The following is a 14,913-nucleotide window of genomic DNA, read 5'->3' as shown; positions in this document are numbered from 1 at the left end:
ATTATACTTTTCAATTTATGAACATCACTTTCTAATATTTTTTCAGGTTCATCATCATTGGTCAAATTATTTTGAAGCTAGTTCAATTTTATTTTTCTAAACACTTGATTTTCATTAATAACCCATTTTTAAGTATTGACACTTAAATATTATGCACATCATACATGTATGTAGATAGTGCTAGTTTATAAGCAATTTTTCCCACTCTTTCAATGATCTCAAATGGACCAATATATTGAGGATTGAGTTTTCGCCTTAACCAAATCTATAAACACCCTTCATTGATCTAGTTTTTAAGAACATAAAATCATACACTTCAAATTCTATCATTTTATGGTTTGGATCATAATATTTTTGCTGATGTTCCTAGGCTGCTCTTAATCTATCTCGAATTAATTTAACATTTTTAGTAGCTTTGAACAACTAACTGTGGACCCCATAATTTTCTTTCACTATTTTAAACCCAAATTAAAGGAGATATGCATTTTCTACCATAATATGTCTCATATGATGCTATCTTGATACTTGATCTGTAGCTATTATTATAGGTGAACTCTATCGATGGAATATGATCATCCCAACTACCTCCAAAATTCAACATACATAATCTTAGCAAATCTTCTAACACCTGAATCAATCTTTCGGATTGACCATCAGCTTGAAATGTAATATTAAACTGCAATTTTATGCCTAAACTTTTGTGAGCACTCTTCCATAATTTTGATGTAAAATGTCGATCTTTATCTGACACAATAACTTTAGAAATTTCACACAATATGATAATTTTCTTCAAAAACAACTTGACTAATTTCTCCACTAAATCAGTCTAACGAATATGTAAAAAATGTGTTGATTTTGTTAATCTATCAATCACAACCCATATGTTGTTATGCCCTTACCTTGATATAGGAAATCATGTAATAAAATCCATCGCTATATCTTCTCACTTCCATTTTGGGATTGGTAAGGATTGAAACATACAACTTAATTTTTGGTGTTCAGCTTTAACCACTTCATATTTATCAAATTTAGCCACATATTATGCAACATCTCTGTTTATTCTAGGCCACCAAAATAAAATCTTTAAATCTTTATGCATCTTCGTGCTTCATAGATGGATTGAATACCCTGAGTTCGAAGCTTTGTATAAAATCTCTTGAACTATATCTGAATCATTTGGTATCCACAAATGCATATTTCTCTTTATTCTTATATGTTCATCTATGCTGAAGTTCTTTCTTTTTCCTAATTGCCACAGTTCTATAATCTTTTGATATTCAACACTGATATTTAGATCTTCACTGATTCTTTCTTCTAAAGAGGGATAAACATTTATCTGATTTAAGCTACCTAAACCATGATTGTTTGACAATTAAGCCTCTAGCTGTAATGCTTCCATATCTTTAATTATCCCTTTTTCTAGAGTAAAATTATAATTTATCTGTTATCTAGATTTTTTGCTTAATGCATCTTCCACTACATTAGTATCACCTAGACAATATTGAATATCATGATCATAATCTTTTATTAATTCTAAGCATCTTCCCTATATTAGATTTAATTCATTCTAAGTGAAAATATACTTTAAACTTTTATGATATATAAATATTTCTTCCCTAACACCAAGCATAACTGTAGTCAATTCAATGTCATTAGTTGGATAATTTTTTTATGAGGCTTCAATTGTCTAGAAGTATGAGCAATTACATTTTTATTCTACATCAACACACAACTTAACCTTTTTAGAGAAGCATGACTAAATAGTTGAAATCCTTCAATTTCAGATGGAATTGTTGATACTGGTGCATAAGTTACACTACTTTAACTCTAAAAATCTCTACTTACAATCCATAGTCCATTTGAATTTAATGTCTTTTCGAATCAACTTGAATAAAGATAAGGAAATTTGAGAAAATCTTTTATAATAACTTGTTAATCTTAAGAAACTCTGTACTTCAATCATATTAATTGTTCTTGGCTATTTCACCACTATTTTTATCTTTTCTAGATTTACTGATATACCTTCTCCACTAATAATGTGCCCCAAGAATGATTTTTTTTAGCCAAAACTCACATTTAGAATAATTAACAACTAATTTATGTTGCCTTAATAATCCCAAAATAATCTTCAAGTGATCTGCATGCTCTTCATTATTCTTGGAAAAATCAAAATATCATCAATAAAAATAATTACAAATTGATCTAGATAAAGCCTAAAAATTCTATTCAACATGTCCATGAATACTGCTCGGGCATTGGCTTGTCCAAATGGCATAAAAAAATCATAATGCTCAAATCTAGTACCAAAAGCTATATTCTCAATAACATATTCTTTTACTCTAACCTGATGGTAACATGATTGTAAATCAAACCTATAAAATATAGAAGCATCTTCTAACTGACTAAAAAATCATTAATTCTAAGGAGAGGATACTTATTTTTAATGATCACCTCATTTAATTTTCTATAATCAATATAGAGTCACATTGAACCATTCTTCTTCTTGACAAAGTTATGCAATTTAAATAAAAACTAAATGCAAGATTATAGTAGATACCATAACTGAATCAACTAAAAAATATTTACAAAATAACATAAAAATCATATTTATGATTATCTTTTAATTCATTTGAAGTCTGTATAGAATATCATAATTAGTCTTCTAAGGATTTAGCTATCATTTTCATATAGTTAACTTTCATAATAATGTTTAATGGAGTCCAAATAAATCTTAGATTGTTATAATTGAACTACATATAAGCCCATTTTGTCTATTTAGAGGTTCCTTTTGTCCCACCTATTATATATGTATCACATCTAAGATCCCTTTTGTCACACCTACAACGTAGGTATCATATCATTTCATAATCAATCTTTTCTAATTTGATATTCATTGTACTTCAAAATTTCATACTTTATACTTGATTTGTATGGTTAATTACATACTTTCATAACAACATATTTGTTATACCATTTGCATAAAGAGAATATATATGTAATATATAAATAATTGGACTTCTTTTCAAAATATTCTCAAGTAGAAAAACATTTAAATAAACATAATAAATCTTATTTGAAACTCCAATGATTCAAATAAACAAGTGATTATTCATACATCTTCTTAGGTCACGCTAGCGCTAGGGTTTGCGCTTTCCTCCGCACCGCTGGGTGTGCGAGGGCTTCTCTTCTCCGGGGTGTCCCCGTGGGGGGCTCGTTTCTTCAGAGTTCGTCTGGCTTCTGGGAAGTTTTTCTTTCCCTTGTTTCGTTTTTCTGTTCTGGTGTTTTTTCTGGGTTGTTTCGCCGGTTGTTTCCGGCATGGTTTCTTCAAAACTCAAAGATCCTGGCTTTTTGGGTGGAATTTCTCACTCTAGATCTTTTCGTGAGGTGCTTGCTGGTTCAAAACCTGTTTCCCCGGATCTTCGGAAGTCGACATTTCGGGGCTTACCGTCTCTTTGGGTTTCGGATATAGAAATTTCTGAACTTGCTCTTCCTTTTCAATTTTCTTTAGTTGGATTTTTTCCCTCTAAGAAACCTCCTCTTGAGTTTATACGCAAATTTTTTTTCAATCTTAAGCTAAATGGTGAAGTTTCTGTGACTGTGTTGGATCAATCTCACATTCTCATCAAATTATCAAACGATTTGGATTATTGCAAAGTTTTTTGTCACCGATCATACATGGTTTTCAATTGTTTCTGTCGTCTCTGCAGCTCCTGATGCATCTGTTCCGCCGAATAATGCTGAGGTTTTGAAGGTGGTTAATTTTGCTGTTGAGCCGTCCGATCCGGTTGGTATGATCGCTACTGTTTCTGTTGTCTCTCCTCTGACGTTGTTTGATTCCCCTTTGCCGTTGGTTATGGATGAGACTGAAACGGCTGTTGTTGAAAGTGGATATGATTTGGGAATTTTAGTTAATGATACTGGTGGTATTCTTAATGAGTTTGTTGTTTTATGTTCTAGGGTGTATGTTGTTGACGATCCAGTGGTTTGCTTTGAACCGGCTGCTTTGGAGGGTGGTGCTGTGCTGGAAAATGTTGTTGTTAGTAACAATATATGCCCGGTGGTGGTTGGTGAGGGTGTTAAATTGCCAGAAGTGGATGTTGATTGTGTTTTGTTGCCTAATGCCATTCCTTTTATTCCCTCGGTTTTGTTGGTCGGCAATGATTGTGAGGATGTGGGCGCAATTACTGTGAATGGTGGTGCAAATGATGTTGAAAATGTTGCTTCTGTCGGGTTGGAGGTTGTTTCTCCAACTCTGGGTTGTGTGGAAGGGGTTTCTTCCATCAACAGTTTTGTTGAGGTTCCAGTGAAAGAGATTGATGCACAAGCGTTGGCTACCTGTGTGGGTAATTCCTTTAGTTTGGAGATTCTAAAACAGGGTGATTGGCTGATTGAGTCGTCGGATGATGATTCTGATTCTGAATATCTTCATTCCGACAATGATTTTTCTCTTGTGAGTTCTACAACTGTTGCCACTAAGGGAAAATTTTGGGGGAGAGGACGTCGCAAACGATGAATTTTATTTTGGTGTTCTCCTCTTTGGTTCTCTCCGGATTAGTTTGGTTTAATTGGTTCGATTTGGTGTTATACGAGGATAAGGGCTATGATGTGGTCGGGGCCTACGTCTCGATCGTTTTTGCTAGTGGCAACCGTTGGTGTGGAATTCGGGATGGCTCAGTGGGACATTATCGACACTAACTGGACGGTCCGTGCGAGAAGTAGTCGACGCTGGGGGCCTTGACCGTTTGCTGAGCCCGTTGATTTGCTTGTATTTTTTCTTTTTGGATTTTGTGGTTTTTCTTTTGTTTGTTGTTTATTTTTGGCTGTATCTTCGATTTTTGATTTATTAATAATAAAAAAAAGTGATTATTCATACATGAAAGCATAGATGTATACTCATTTTGAATAAATTGAATAAGTTTAATGTCCATCTTTCCTTCAAGAAATTCAAAATCAAATCTCCATGCTTATAAATAAAAATAATTACATTTTTAATTAGAATTGCATCACTTACCTCCTTGAAGAATCCTCAAATCATCCACCTCGTACTCTTCTTCGTTTATAAGTTACATACAATTCATCTATCTAATTCTATAAATTTCGCAATTTATTACTCAAATAAATTGCATAAATCAATTTACCTTAAAAAAAATCCTATTTTACCTCGTAACCTTCATTCTGCATGTAATAAATGAAAAATTGATTTCTTCTTCCTTAAATTTTCTCTGCTTCTTACTCCACCTAAAATTCTGGATCCTTCAAAGCCACTGATCATTCACAGCACCTGCTCTCACATGGCTACTACATACATACCCGAGCACAACTCTCACTCAGCTACATCACTCACACCCTGTTCTCCTTGCACTATACCGATTCCCTTTCCTTGCACTATGTCGATCTCCTACCTGCAGCCGATCTCTTCTCTTGCAACCGATTCTAGCCCTTTGTTACCCACCCAGCCAAACAAAACTCTTTGTTCGTTTTGTATACACAAACTAGCCGCGAGCGATGCCGCGCGCTGCCGCCGTCGCCTACTGCCGCGCGGTTCCGGGTCGTGTCGGGTCAACCCGGCAACCCGCCGGGTCGGGTTCGGGTTCGGATTTTCGACCCGTTTCTCTACCCGGGTCGTGTTAGGGTTGACCCGTTTTCCACCCGGGTCAGTTCGGGTTCGACCCGAACCCGACCCGTGACCCGAAATTGACACCCCTACACCCAACCAAACAAAACTCTTTGTTCGTTTTGTATATATGAATTGATAGGAAGTGAGGCCCACCATATAATTGCCATACTATATAAAATCGTAAACCCTAACTATTTTATCAATAATAATTAATCTGCTAATACTAATGTAATAGTAATTTATCATTAAGATTTAAAATAAGTTTTACAATATATTTGATTAACTTAAATTTTTACACCTGACAATTTTTGGGTCTTACATTAAATTCAAAAATAAAAAAAGACCACTCAATTTTTTTTTTTAAGATATACTTACATCTACTGCCCTTTACATTTTTAATTTTATTTATTATTTATTTATCAAACAATTACATCTCACAACAGAGTTGTAAGAAGTAAATCAAGCTTACTATTGAGCTAGCTCAAGCTCGACTTGATAAATTGCTCGTCAATCAAGCTCGTTCAGCTCAGGAGCCAAGCTTCAGTCAGTTGAATTTCGGTCTTCGCTGCAGCTGAAACAAAACCAAGAAAAGCTACATTGCAGGTTAAGAAGGAAGAGAATGCAGAGCAAACAAAGTTACTGTTTCATTCAGTTTCATTTCCATGAGATACAGCTTTTATAAAGGTAAAATGATGTTGAAGATAACATCATCGGCTGAGATTAGAAGCAGTGATCCAACGGTTGAATAACGCCTGCAGAACTGGGCTTGTGCAGAGAGGCGTAGTGGACATGTGAATTGAGCAGAGGTAGTTATAAGTCGGCTGGCTTATCACCGCCCCTCAAGCTAACATTTGCTTCAGAAATGTGCAGCTTGTCACGTAAAAACTGAAAACGAGGAATAGATAACGGTTTGGTAAACAAGTCGGCCAGTTGATCCACAGTATGAATATAGGAGACCGTAATGAGCTTGTTCTTGATACATTCCCGTACAAAATGAAAATCTATTTCAATGTGTTTGGTTCGAGCTCTGAAAATTGGGTTATTAGCAAGAGCTATAGAGGAAATGTTATCACAAAGAAGAACAGTTGGAGCAGAAGTAGGAATAGAAAATTCCTTCAAAAGACGACGCAACCAAATTATATCAGTGGTAGCCGTGGCAAGAGCACGATATTCAGCTTCGGTGGAAGAGCGAGCGACCGTCTTTTGTTTTTTAACTTGCCAGGAGATAAGATTAGAGCCCAGAAAAGCACAGTAGCCGGTAGTGGATTTCCTATCAGCAGGATCACCAGCCCAATCGGAGTCCGAATAAGCATGTAATTGAAGATCAGTAGCAGTAATGGGAATGCCAAAATAGAGAGTGCCTTTAAGATAACGAAGAAGCCGTTTGAGAAGTTTGAAGTCCGACTGTTGAGGACAATGCATGTGTTGGCATAACTTATTAACAGTGAATGTGATATCCGGACGAGTAACAGTTAAATACTGGAGAGAACCAATCAAGTGACGGAAGTGATCGGAGTCAGCTGTAGGAAGAGCAAGCGAACTAGTATCCATCTCGGTAACCAATTTTGTAGGAATTGGTGATGAAATCGGCTTACAAGTAGACATTCCAGCACGTTGGAGTATTTGATTAGCATAAGCAGCTTGAGACAAGTGTAGACCCTGCGAAGTATGAGAAACGTGCATACCGAGAAAATGAGATATTCGGCCCAGATTTTTCATTTGAAATTTGCTGGACAGTGCAGTTAATAGACATGTAATTGTTGCATTGTCATTGCCTGTTAGCAATATATCATCAACATACACTAGTATGTAAATAAGAACGGACTGCTTGGTATAAATCAATAAAGAAGGGTCAGCAGTACTATGATGAAAGCCAAACTGCAGCAAATAGTTGGAAAAAGTTTCAAACCATTGACGAGGAGATTGCTTCAAACCATATAAAGACTTATGAAGAAGACACACATAATCAGGATGCACGGTGTCTTTAAAGCCAGGAGGCTGGCTCATGTAAACGGTTTCATTAAGGGCTCCATGTAAGAAAGCATTAGATACATCTAGTTGTAGGATTTGCCAGTGAAAAGAAACAGCAACTGTAAGAAAAATGCGAATAGTAGGTAATTTGGCCACGGGACTAAAGGTGTGAAAGTAATCCAGACCAAATTGTTGTCGACAGCCAAGTGCAACAAGGCGAGCTTTATACCGGGCAACTGATCCATCAGGATTGAATTTAGTCCGGTATATCCATTTACATCCCAAGACGTTGCGAGAGGAATCATTAGGAACCAATGTCCATGTAGATTGACGTTGCAGAGCTGTAAATTCGTCTGACATTGCCTGTCGCCAAGCAGGGTGCTTGACAGCTTCCGAGTAAGAAGTTGGATCAATAGGGATAGTGTCAGTTTGCATACTTATAATGTTTTTTGGTTTGAGGTTGCCAGACCGAAACCGAGTAAGCATAGGGTGTATGGAAGTTGTTGGTGGTGGAGCTTGAGATACAATTGGAGATGAAGTGTCATCCGTGAAAGGAATGCTTGGAGATGTAGATGGAGAAATTCTTGAAGTAGAAAGATTAAGTGGTGAAGAAGTTTTGGCAGGTGAAGTAGAGGAGATAGGAGCAACAGGTAAGATTGATTCAGTGGTGGACATAGGAAGTTCAGTAGCATTTTGAATATTTGTGGGAACAAGCATTGATGAAGTAGGAAGAAGAGGAATTGATTCGGTAGTTGAGTTAGATGTTTGTATAGTAGAGAATGGAAAATGACATTCATGAAATTTGACATGACGAGAGATAAACATGTTATTAGAGTCAATATGATAGCACAGATATCCCTTTGTGTTAGCAGGATAACCAAGAAAAATGCAAGGTAAAGATTTGGAATGGAATTTGCCGAGAGCCTTTTGAGGTAGAAACGGATAACAAAGACATCCAAATGTTCGAAGGATAGTATAATCAGGTGGATGATGAAAGAGGAGTTGATACGGAGAAGAAGTTTTCTTGGATAAGGATGGAAGACGATTGATTAGAAAAACAGCCGTTTGAACGGCATGAACCCAGAATTTTTGAGGCAATGAGGCATCATGTAGTAAAGTTCTAGTAACTTCAACAATATGGCGATGCTTACGTTCAGCAACGCCATTTTGTTCAGGTGTATATGGACACGTTACTTGATGAATAATACCACAATGTGCAAGAAAATTTTGAAAAGCTGTAGAGAGGTATTCCCCTCCGCCATCTGTGCGGAAGCATTTAATATGTTTATTAAATTGGCGTTCCACTTGAGCTTTAAAATGAGAAAAAACAGACGGAACATCAGATTTTAATTTCAATGGATAGAGCCAAGTAAAACGAGAGAAGTCATCTATGAAGAGAACATAATATTTATAGCCAAACAAAGATAGGATTGGGGAAGGACCCCATACATCACTATGAACTAAATCTAAAACAGCAAGAGACCTAGTAGAAGAGGTAGTAAAGGGAAGCTTGTGACTTTTTGAAAGTTCACAAGAAGTACAATTAAAAGTTTTAGCAGCAGATTGCCATCCGGAAGGTGCTGGAAGCGGCAACTTGAGAAGAACTTGATGTGAAGGATGTCCAAGCCGTCGATGCCATAGTTGGTGTGAGGAAGTGGTGACAGCGAACGCATGAGGATTAGAAGAAATGGCAGATTTAGTAGAGATGGGGTAGAGACCGCGTTGACATTGACCTTGAAGGAGAATTTGGTTGGTCTTCAAGTCCTTGATTTTGTAGCCCAAAGGATCAAATAAGATGGAACAAGAATTATCGTTAGTTAAACGATTGACAGATAAGAGATTTCGTGTGAGATTAGGAACAAGATGTAGGGAAGATAAACGAAGCTTACGATGCGGAGTCGGCAACAACCCTTTACCAGTATGTGTAATGGGAAGTAATTCACCATTGCCGACAACTACCTGTTGATTTCCAACATATTGCTTTGGATTGGAGACTTGAGCAAAATCAGACGTCAAGTGAGAAGTAGCTCCTGTATCAAGTAGCCATTCTGCTGATGACGTTGGAGCAATATCGGTAGAATATGCAGAAACATTTGGTGGAGGTAATGAGAAATCACCCCTGTACCAACATTTGAAAGCACTGTGTCCAAATTTTCCACAGATTTGACACTCAACTGGGTTTTGTGTTGAAGTCGCACTGCGCCCAGATGATGAACGTCCACGAGGAGGACGAGAAGAAAAGCGACCGCGATAACCCCGACCACGGCCTCTTCCACGTTGAGCAGTAAAAGCCGGAATAGTCTCAGGAGCAGGGGACGAAACAGATAAGTCCCGAAGAGAATCAGCGACTAAATTTAATTCTTCACTGCACAGCAATGAATAGAAATCATCCAAGCTAATTGGATTTAAATTCGTCCGTATTGCGGTTTTGAAGCCTTGATATGCAGGAGGCAAACCGTTCAATGTATACATGATAATGTCATCCGAAGACAACGGTGCTCCAGCAGAGCCAATGACGTCTACCTTGCTCTTAATCTCCGAAAGATACTGCATCATTGATTTATCCTTCATCGACACATGATGCAGTTCATTCTTAAGCTGAAGGATACGAGAACGGTTGGTCGATTGCAGCCGACGTTCAATAGTCGACCAGATCTCGTAGCAGGAGTTGAGATCAAGAACATAAGGCAAAAATGTCGGTGAGATTGTAGAATACAGAACAGCTGCTAGATTCTGATCTATCAGCAACCAGGTTGAATATTCGGGATTGGAAGCAATCCCAGAAGAAGTAGTTATCAGTTTTGGAGGTTTAGGCGTCGATCCATCTAAGTATCCATCAAAACCATTAGCAGCAAACAACTTAAAAATCTGAGACTTCCAGAGACGATAATTTTCCGCCGTCAACTGAATGTTTAGCACGGACTTGACATTAGTCATCAGAAACTTCAATTGCGTCGGGATGGACACTTCCGCCATTTTTGCTGTAACAGACGAAACCGCAGCTTGCGGAGAAGAGGCAGACGAACGAGAAGAATCGTCCATGACGGGGGATACAGAAATAACTGAAAAAATGATTAAAGAAGAAGATCAGGCCGTCGGGAACAGCTGCTCTGATACCAAGTTGAATTTCGGTCTTCGCTGCAGCTGAAACAAAACCAAGAAAAGCTACATTGCAGGTTAAGAAGGAAGAGAATGCAGAGCAAACAAAGTTACTGTTTCATTCAGTTTCATTTCCATGAGATACAGCTTTTATAAAGGTAAAATGATGTTGAAGATAACATCATCGGCTGAGATTAGAAGCAGTGATCCAACGGTTGAATAACGCCTGCAGAACTGGGCTTGTGCAGAGAGGCGTAGTGGACATGTGAATTGAGCAGAGGTAGTTATAAGTCGGCTGGCTTATCACAGTCTACCCTAATTTGGACCGTTAGCTTACGAGCCCGCTCATTTACTATGAAAGAGCAACTGATTATGATTTGAGCCGGATCTAACTTGTGAAATAAAATTTGAATTTGAACTCAAACTCAAATCCAATTAATTAACTAAATTCGAGTTCCAGTCAAAGATGACTTAAGCCCTACCTATCACACGGAGCAGAAGATGCAGTAAGGATCGATATTCCTCCCTTACAGCCAGTTCCTTTTGCCCGCCCGTGATTCCAACCTATCTGAACCCATCTGACAACAGAGTTATCTATTAACAAACCACGAGAAACAAATAGATAATGAATGAAAATTTATTATCAATTAATTAATTAATTAACCAAAGTAACCACCGTTTAAATCCAGCTGACAACCCCTCACAACCGTATGATCACGGTCTCCCCTTCACACCGCCATCCCGTGCTCTATTAATGGTCCTTCTAAATCCAACGGCTGAGATCGTTTGATGGCTCCTCGATTCATTCATCTTGAGGACCCACACGGCGGGCCCCAGATATTAGTTGGACTTGGAACCGTAATATCTCGCCCTCGTTGGCGTCTACCGCGTCAAACCGGCCGTTTTCTCATGGCAGGACGAAACCTATTTGCTTACGTTGACGGCTTCCTTCTCTCCGTCATCCGTCCAGGATCCCATCACCACCGTTGAATCCCTATATCGTGATAAATTGAACAGCCTCAGAGAAAATGAAATAAAGAAAATGTAATGATATCAGATAATATTATAATAAAAATAAAACGATAAGAAAATGAAGTGAATTTAATCTCCATTTGACGTCCGTTCTTGAACATCTCATCATCGCAGGACTGCAGTTGTCTTTCCGGCGTACTAAGACCATCGATGCGATTGATGGGAAGAATCTCCGCCGTTGCGTTCGCCGGAGCTAGATAGGAAGATCGCGTCGCCGCTGGTATCGATGGGTCAGACTATTTCATCTCCCTCGCGACAGCCATCTGCTGCTGCTGCACGTCGCTCCCGGAGCTGTACGTCTTTCGTGATGAATTCCGAAGATTCCGATTCCGACGTCTATCTCTCCGGCGACGCGGCTCGTGATCACACTGCCGAACTTCCGGACGAGGTTCTCGCCTTAATATTTCAGGTACTTGGGTCCAGCGACCGGAAGCGGTGCTCCCTCGTGTGTTGGCGATGGCTCGCGGTCGAGGGTCAGAACCGTCATCGCCTGTCCATCGACGCTCGAGCTGCGCTTCTAGATGCCGTTCCTTCTCTCTTTGCGCGCTTTGATGCGGTATCGAAGCTGGCGCTCAAGTGCGATCGCCGCGCTGATAGCATAGGCGATGAGGCGCTCGGTCTCATTGCTCAGCGTTGCCCTAATCTCACGCGCTTGAAGCTGCGGGCTTGCCGCGAGCTAACGGAGGCTGGGATGTACGTGTTAGCGAAACATTGCCCTAATCTCCGTAAGCTCTCTTGCGGATCTTGTAACTTTGGTGCTCGTGGTGTCGAGGCCGTTCTGCGTGGATGTCTCCTGTTGGAAGAACTATCCATTAAGCGCCTCCGGGGGCTGAACGAGGCAGCCGGTGTGGGCGGCAATATTGTTGTTTCTTCCTCTTCTCTCAGGTCTATTTGCCTCAAGGAGCTCTACAACGGCCAGTGCTTCGGCCCGGTCATTGCTAGCTCGCCAAATCTCCGAACGCTTAAGCTTTTCCGGTGCGCTGGCGAGTGGGATTGCCTCCTTGAAGAGGTTGCAGAGAAGGTGACAGGACTTGTGGAGGTTCATCTGGAGAAGCTGCAGGTTAGCGATCGCGGTCTCTTTGCTCTTGCATCCTGTACTGATCTCGAGGTGCTTCATCTCGTGAAAACGCCAGAGTGCACTGACGCTGGACTAATTGCTTTTACCGAGAAATGCAGACTTCTGAGGAAGATACATATCGATGGTTGGAAGACAAATAGGATTGGTGATGAAGGCCTTATGGCCGTTGCTAAACGATGCCCTAACCTTCAGGAACTGGTTTTGATTGGGGTTAATCCCACATCCCTGAGCCTCGGACTTTTAGGAAGCAATTGTAGAAATTTGGAAAGATTGGCTCTTTGTGGAAGTGAGACTTTTGGGGATAAGGAGATCTCTTGCATTGCTGCCAAATGCATGGCTTTGAAGAAGCTTTGCATTAAGGGTTGCCCTGTTTCCGATCAAGGGATGGAAGCCCTGGCTGATGGCTGCCCTAATTTAGTGAAGGTAAAAGTGAAGAAATGCAGGGCTGTTACTCCACATGTAGCTGATTGGTTGATGGCTACCAGAGGGTCATTGGCAGTGAATTTAGACAACATCAATCAGATTGAGCTGCAGGAGGCATGCATGAGTGAGAGTGGCATGATGGATAATGTTATAGAGGAGATTCCAGTTTTGATAGATCCTTTTTCCACAATGGATGTTCCATCTAGCAGCAGCGGTAGATCAGGACATTGGAAGAGGATAGGATTTATTGGAGGAAGGAATTTCTTTGCTCCTACTTTCAGGAGATTATTTCATGGAAGCAACAATTCTCATCACCTATGAGAGGAAAGAGGAAGTTTTTCTTTCCTTCATTACAATCTGATAACTAAGTATTGTACCTTTATGCTAAAAACTTGTTAAACTTGTATTGGTTTCATTGCATATTTTAGCTGTTGATTTTGCCTTTGGTTATAAGCTTTTAATTTTCTCCTAGAATTGGCAACAATAACGTAGTTTTTTTCATTATTTATTATATTTACATAACCAATTTTACTTGAACTAGGCAACCCAAGGTATATTAATGCAAACTGTCACATAGGCCTTCCTTTATTTAGCCATTGAAGTGAGAACCAGTGCTGGAGATGAGAGGGTCTGCTACATCTTATTCTTTAGGCACTTTTGCAGGATTGAATCTCTTTTTTTTTTTTTTCCTGTACGTTTGTAGTCTTTATGTATATTTTAGAATCTTCTGCTGTTCGAATAAATGATTTATTGAATTAGTTGCCCGCCAATTGAGATCTCACAATGTTTGAGGCAATGTTTTTTCCTGGTCATTATTTGTACTGTATGATGTATCCAAGAATCATTTCTTTCATGCTGAATTCTTGTGCCAGAATTGTACTTATCACCTGATTTTTGTATATTTCATATACTTTGAGTTTGATTGTTGATATCAATTCTTAAATCATCTGCTTGTTCTTCATTGTTATAATGCTCATCATCTCTTAACTGTTTTTTGATGTGCATTCTTTGTGTTTGTCCTTTAAAGCTATAAGATGAATTAGTTTAGTTCATTTGTAAACTTGTAGATGGAGAATTTCCTCACTGATTTGACATAGTGCTCTACCATTTTGTACATGTTATGGAAAACAGGTAATGTTAACAAGATGAAGTTTTCAATACTTCTGCATGTTTGAATATCTTCTCTGATGAACTCTTCTTTCGTCAGGGCTCTTAAATTTGCCTGAGCTCTTATTTTGCCGTATTTTAGTATTTTACTTGTTATTTTTTCTTTGGCTTTTGTCATTCTCTCTTGGAAGTGGATGGAAGTGGATGCGACAACTTAGTGTTTGTCTTTAAAATCATGTTCGCACACTTTGCTTGAACTTTCCAATGAAAGTTATGTAAAGCAACCTTTCACGAAAACCTTTCTTTTCCTGGCAATTGAATTGAGAACCAATGCAGAAGATAAGCACGGCCTTATTGCTGCATGAGATGCCATGAGCTTTTTGGGTTTAAATTTTTTTGTTTTATGCATTTCCTTATATGTCACAAAATATCCAGCTTTCATTTTTACTAGCTCTCTTAAATAGTGAATAACTCATTCAATTATTTTGGGCACATCTATTATAATCAGAATTTCGGTGCATTGTTGTTACTGTCTTTTATTTTCATTATATGATCTCACGAACAAGAATTATTTTTTCACACTGAT

At 38.7% G+C, this 14,913-nt stretch overlaps 1 protein-coding gene across 1 annotated transcript; it reads left to right on the top strand.

Moving 5' to 3' along the window:
* Positions 1-11,797: 11,797 nt before the first annotated feature.
* Positions 11,798-13,686, top strand: LOC110104948 (F-box protein At1g47056). The gene has a single exon (XM_020834260.2). It carries the CDS (start codon positions 11,946-11,948, stop codon positions 13,539-13,541), a length of 1,596 nt encoding a protein of 531 aa, XP_020689919.1. The 5' UTR covers positions 11,798-11,945; the 3' UTR covers positions 13,542-13,686.
* The last annotated feature ends 1,227 nt before the right edge of the window (positions 13,687-14,913 follow it).

This window comes from Dendrobium catenatum, unplaced genomic scaffold (assembly GCF_001605985.2).
Source record: "Dendrobium catenatum unplaced genomic scaffold, ASM160598v2 fragScaff_scaffold_113, whole genome shotgun sequence".
Classification (NCBI taxonomy): Eukaryota; Viridiplantae; Streptophyta; class Magnoliopsida; order Asparagales; family Orchidaceae; genus Dendrobium; species Dendrobium catenatum.
Note: the sequence above shows the minus strand (reverse complement) of the source record. Positions and strands in the feature narration are given on the sequence as shown.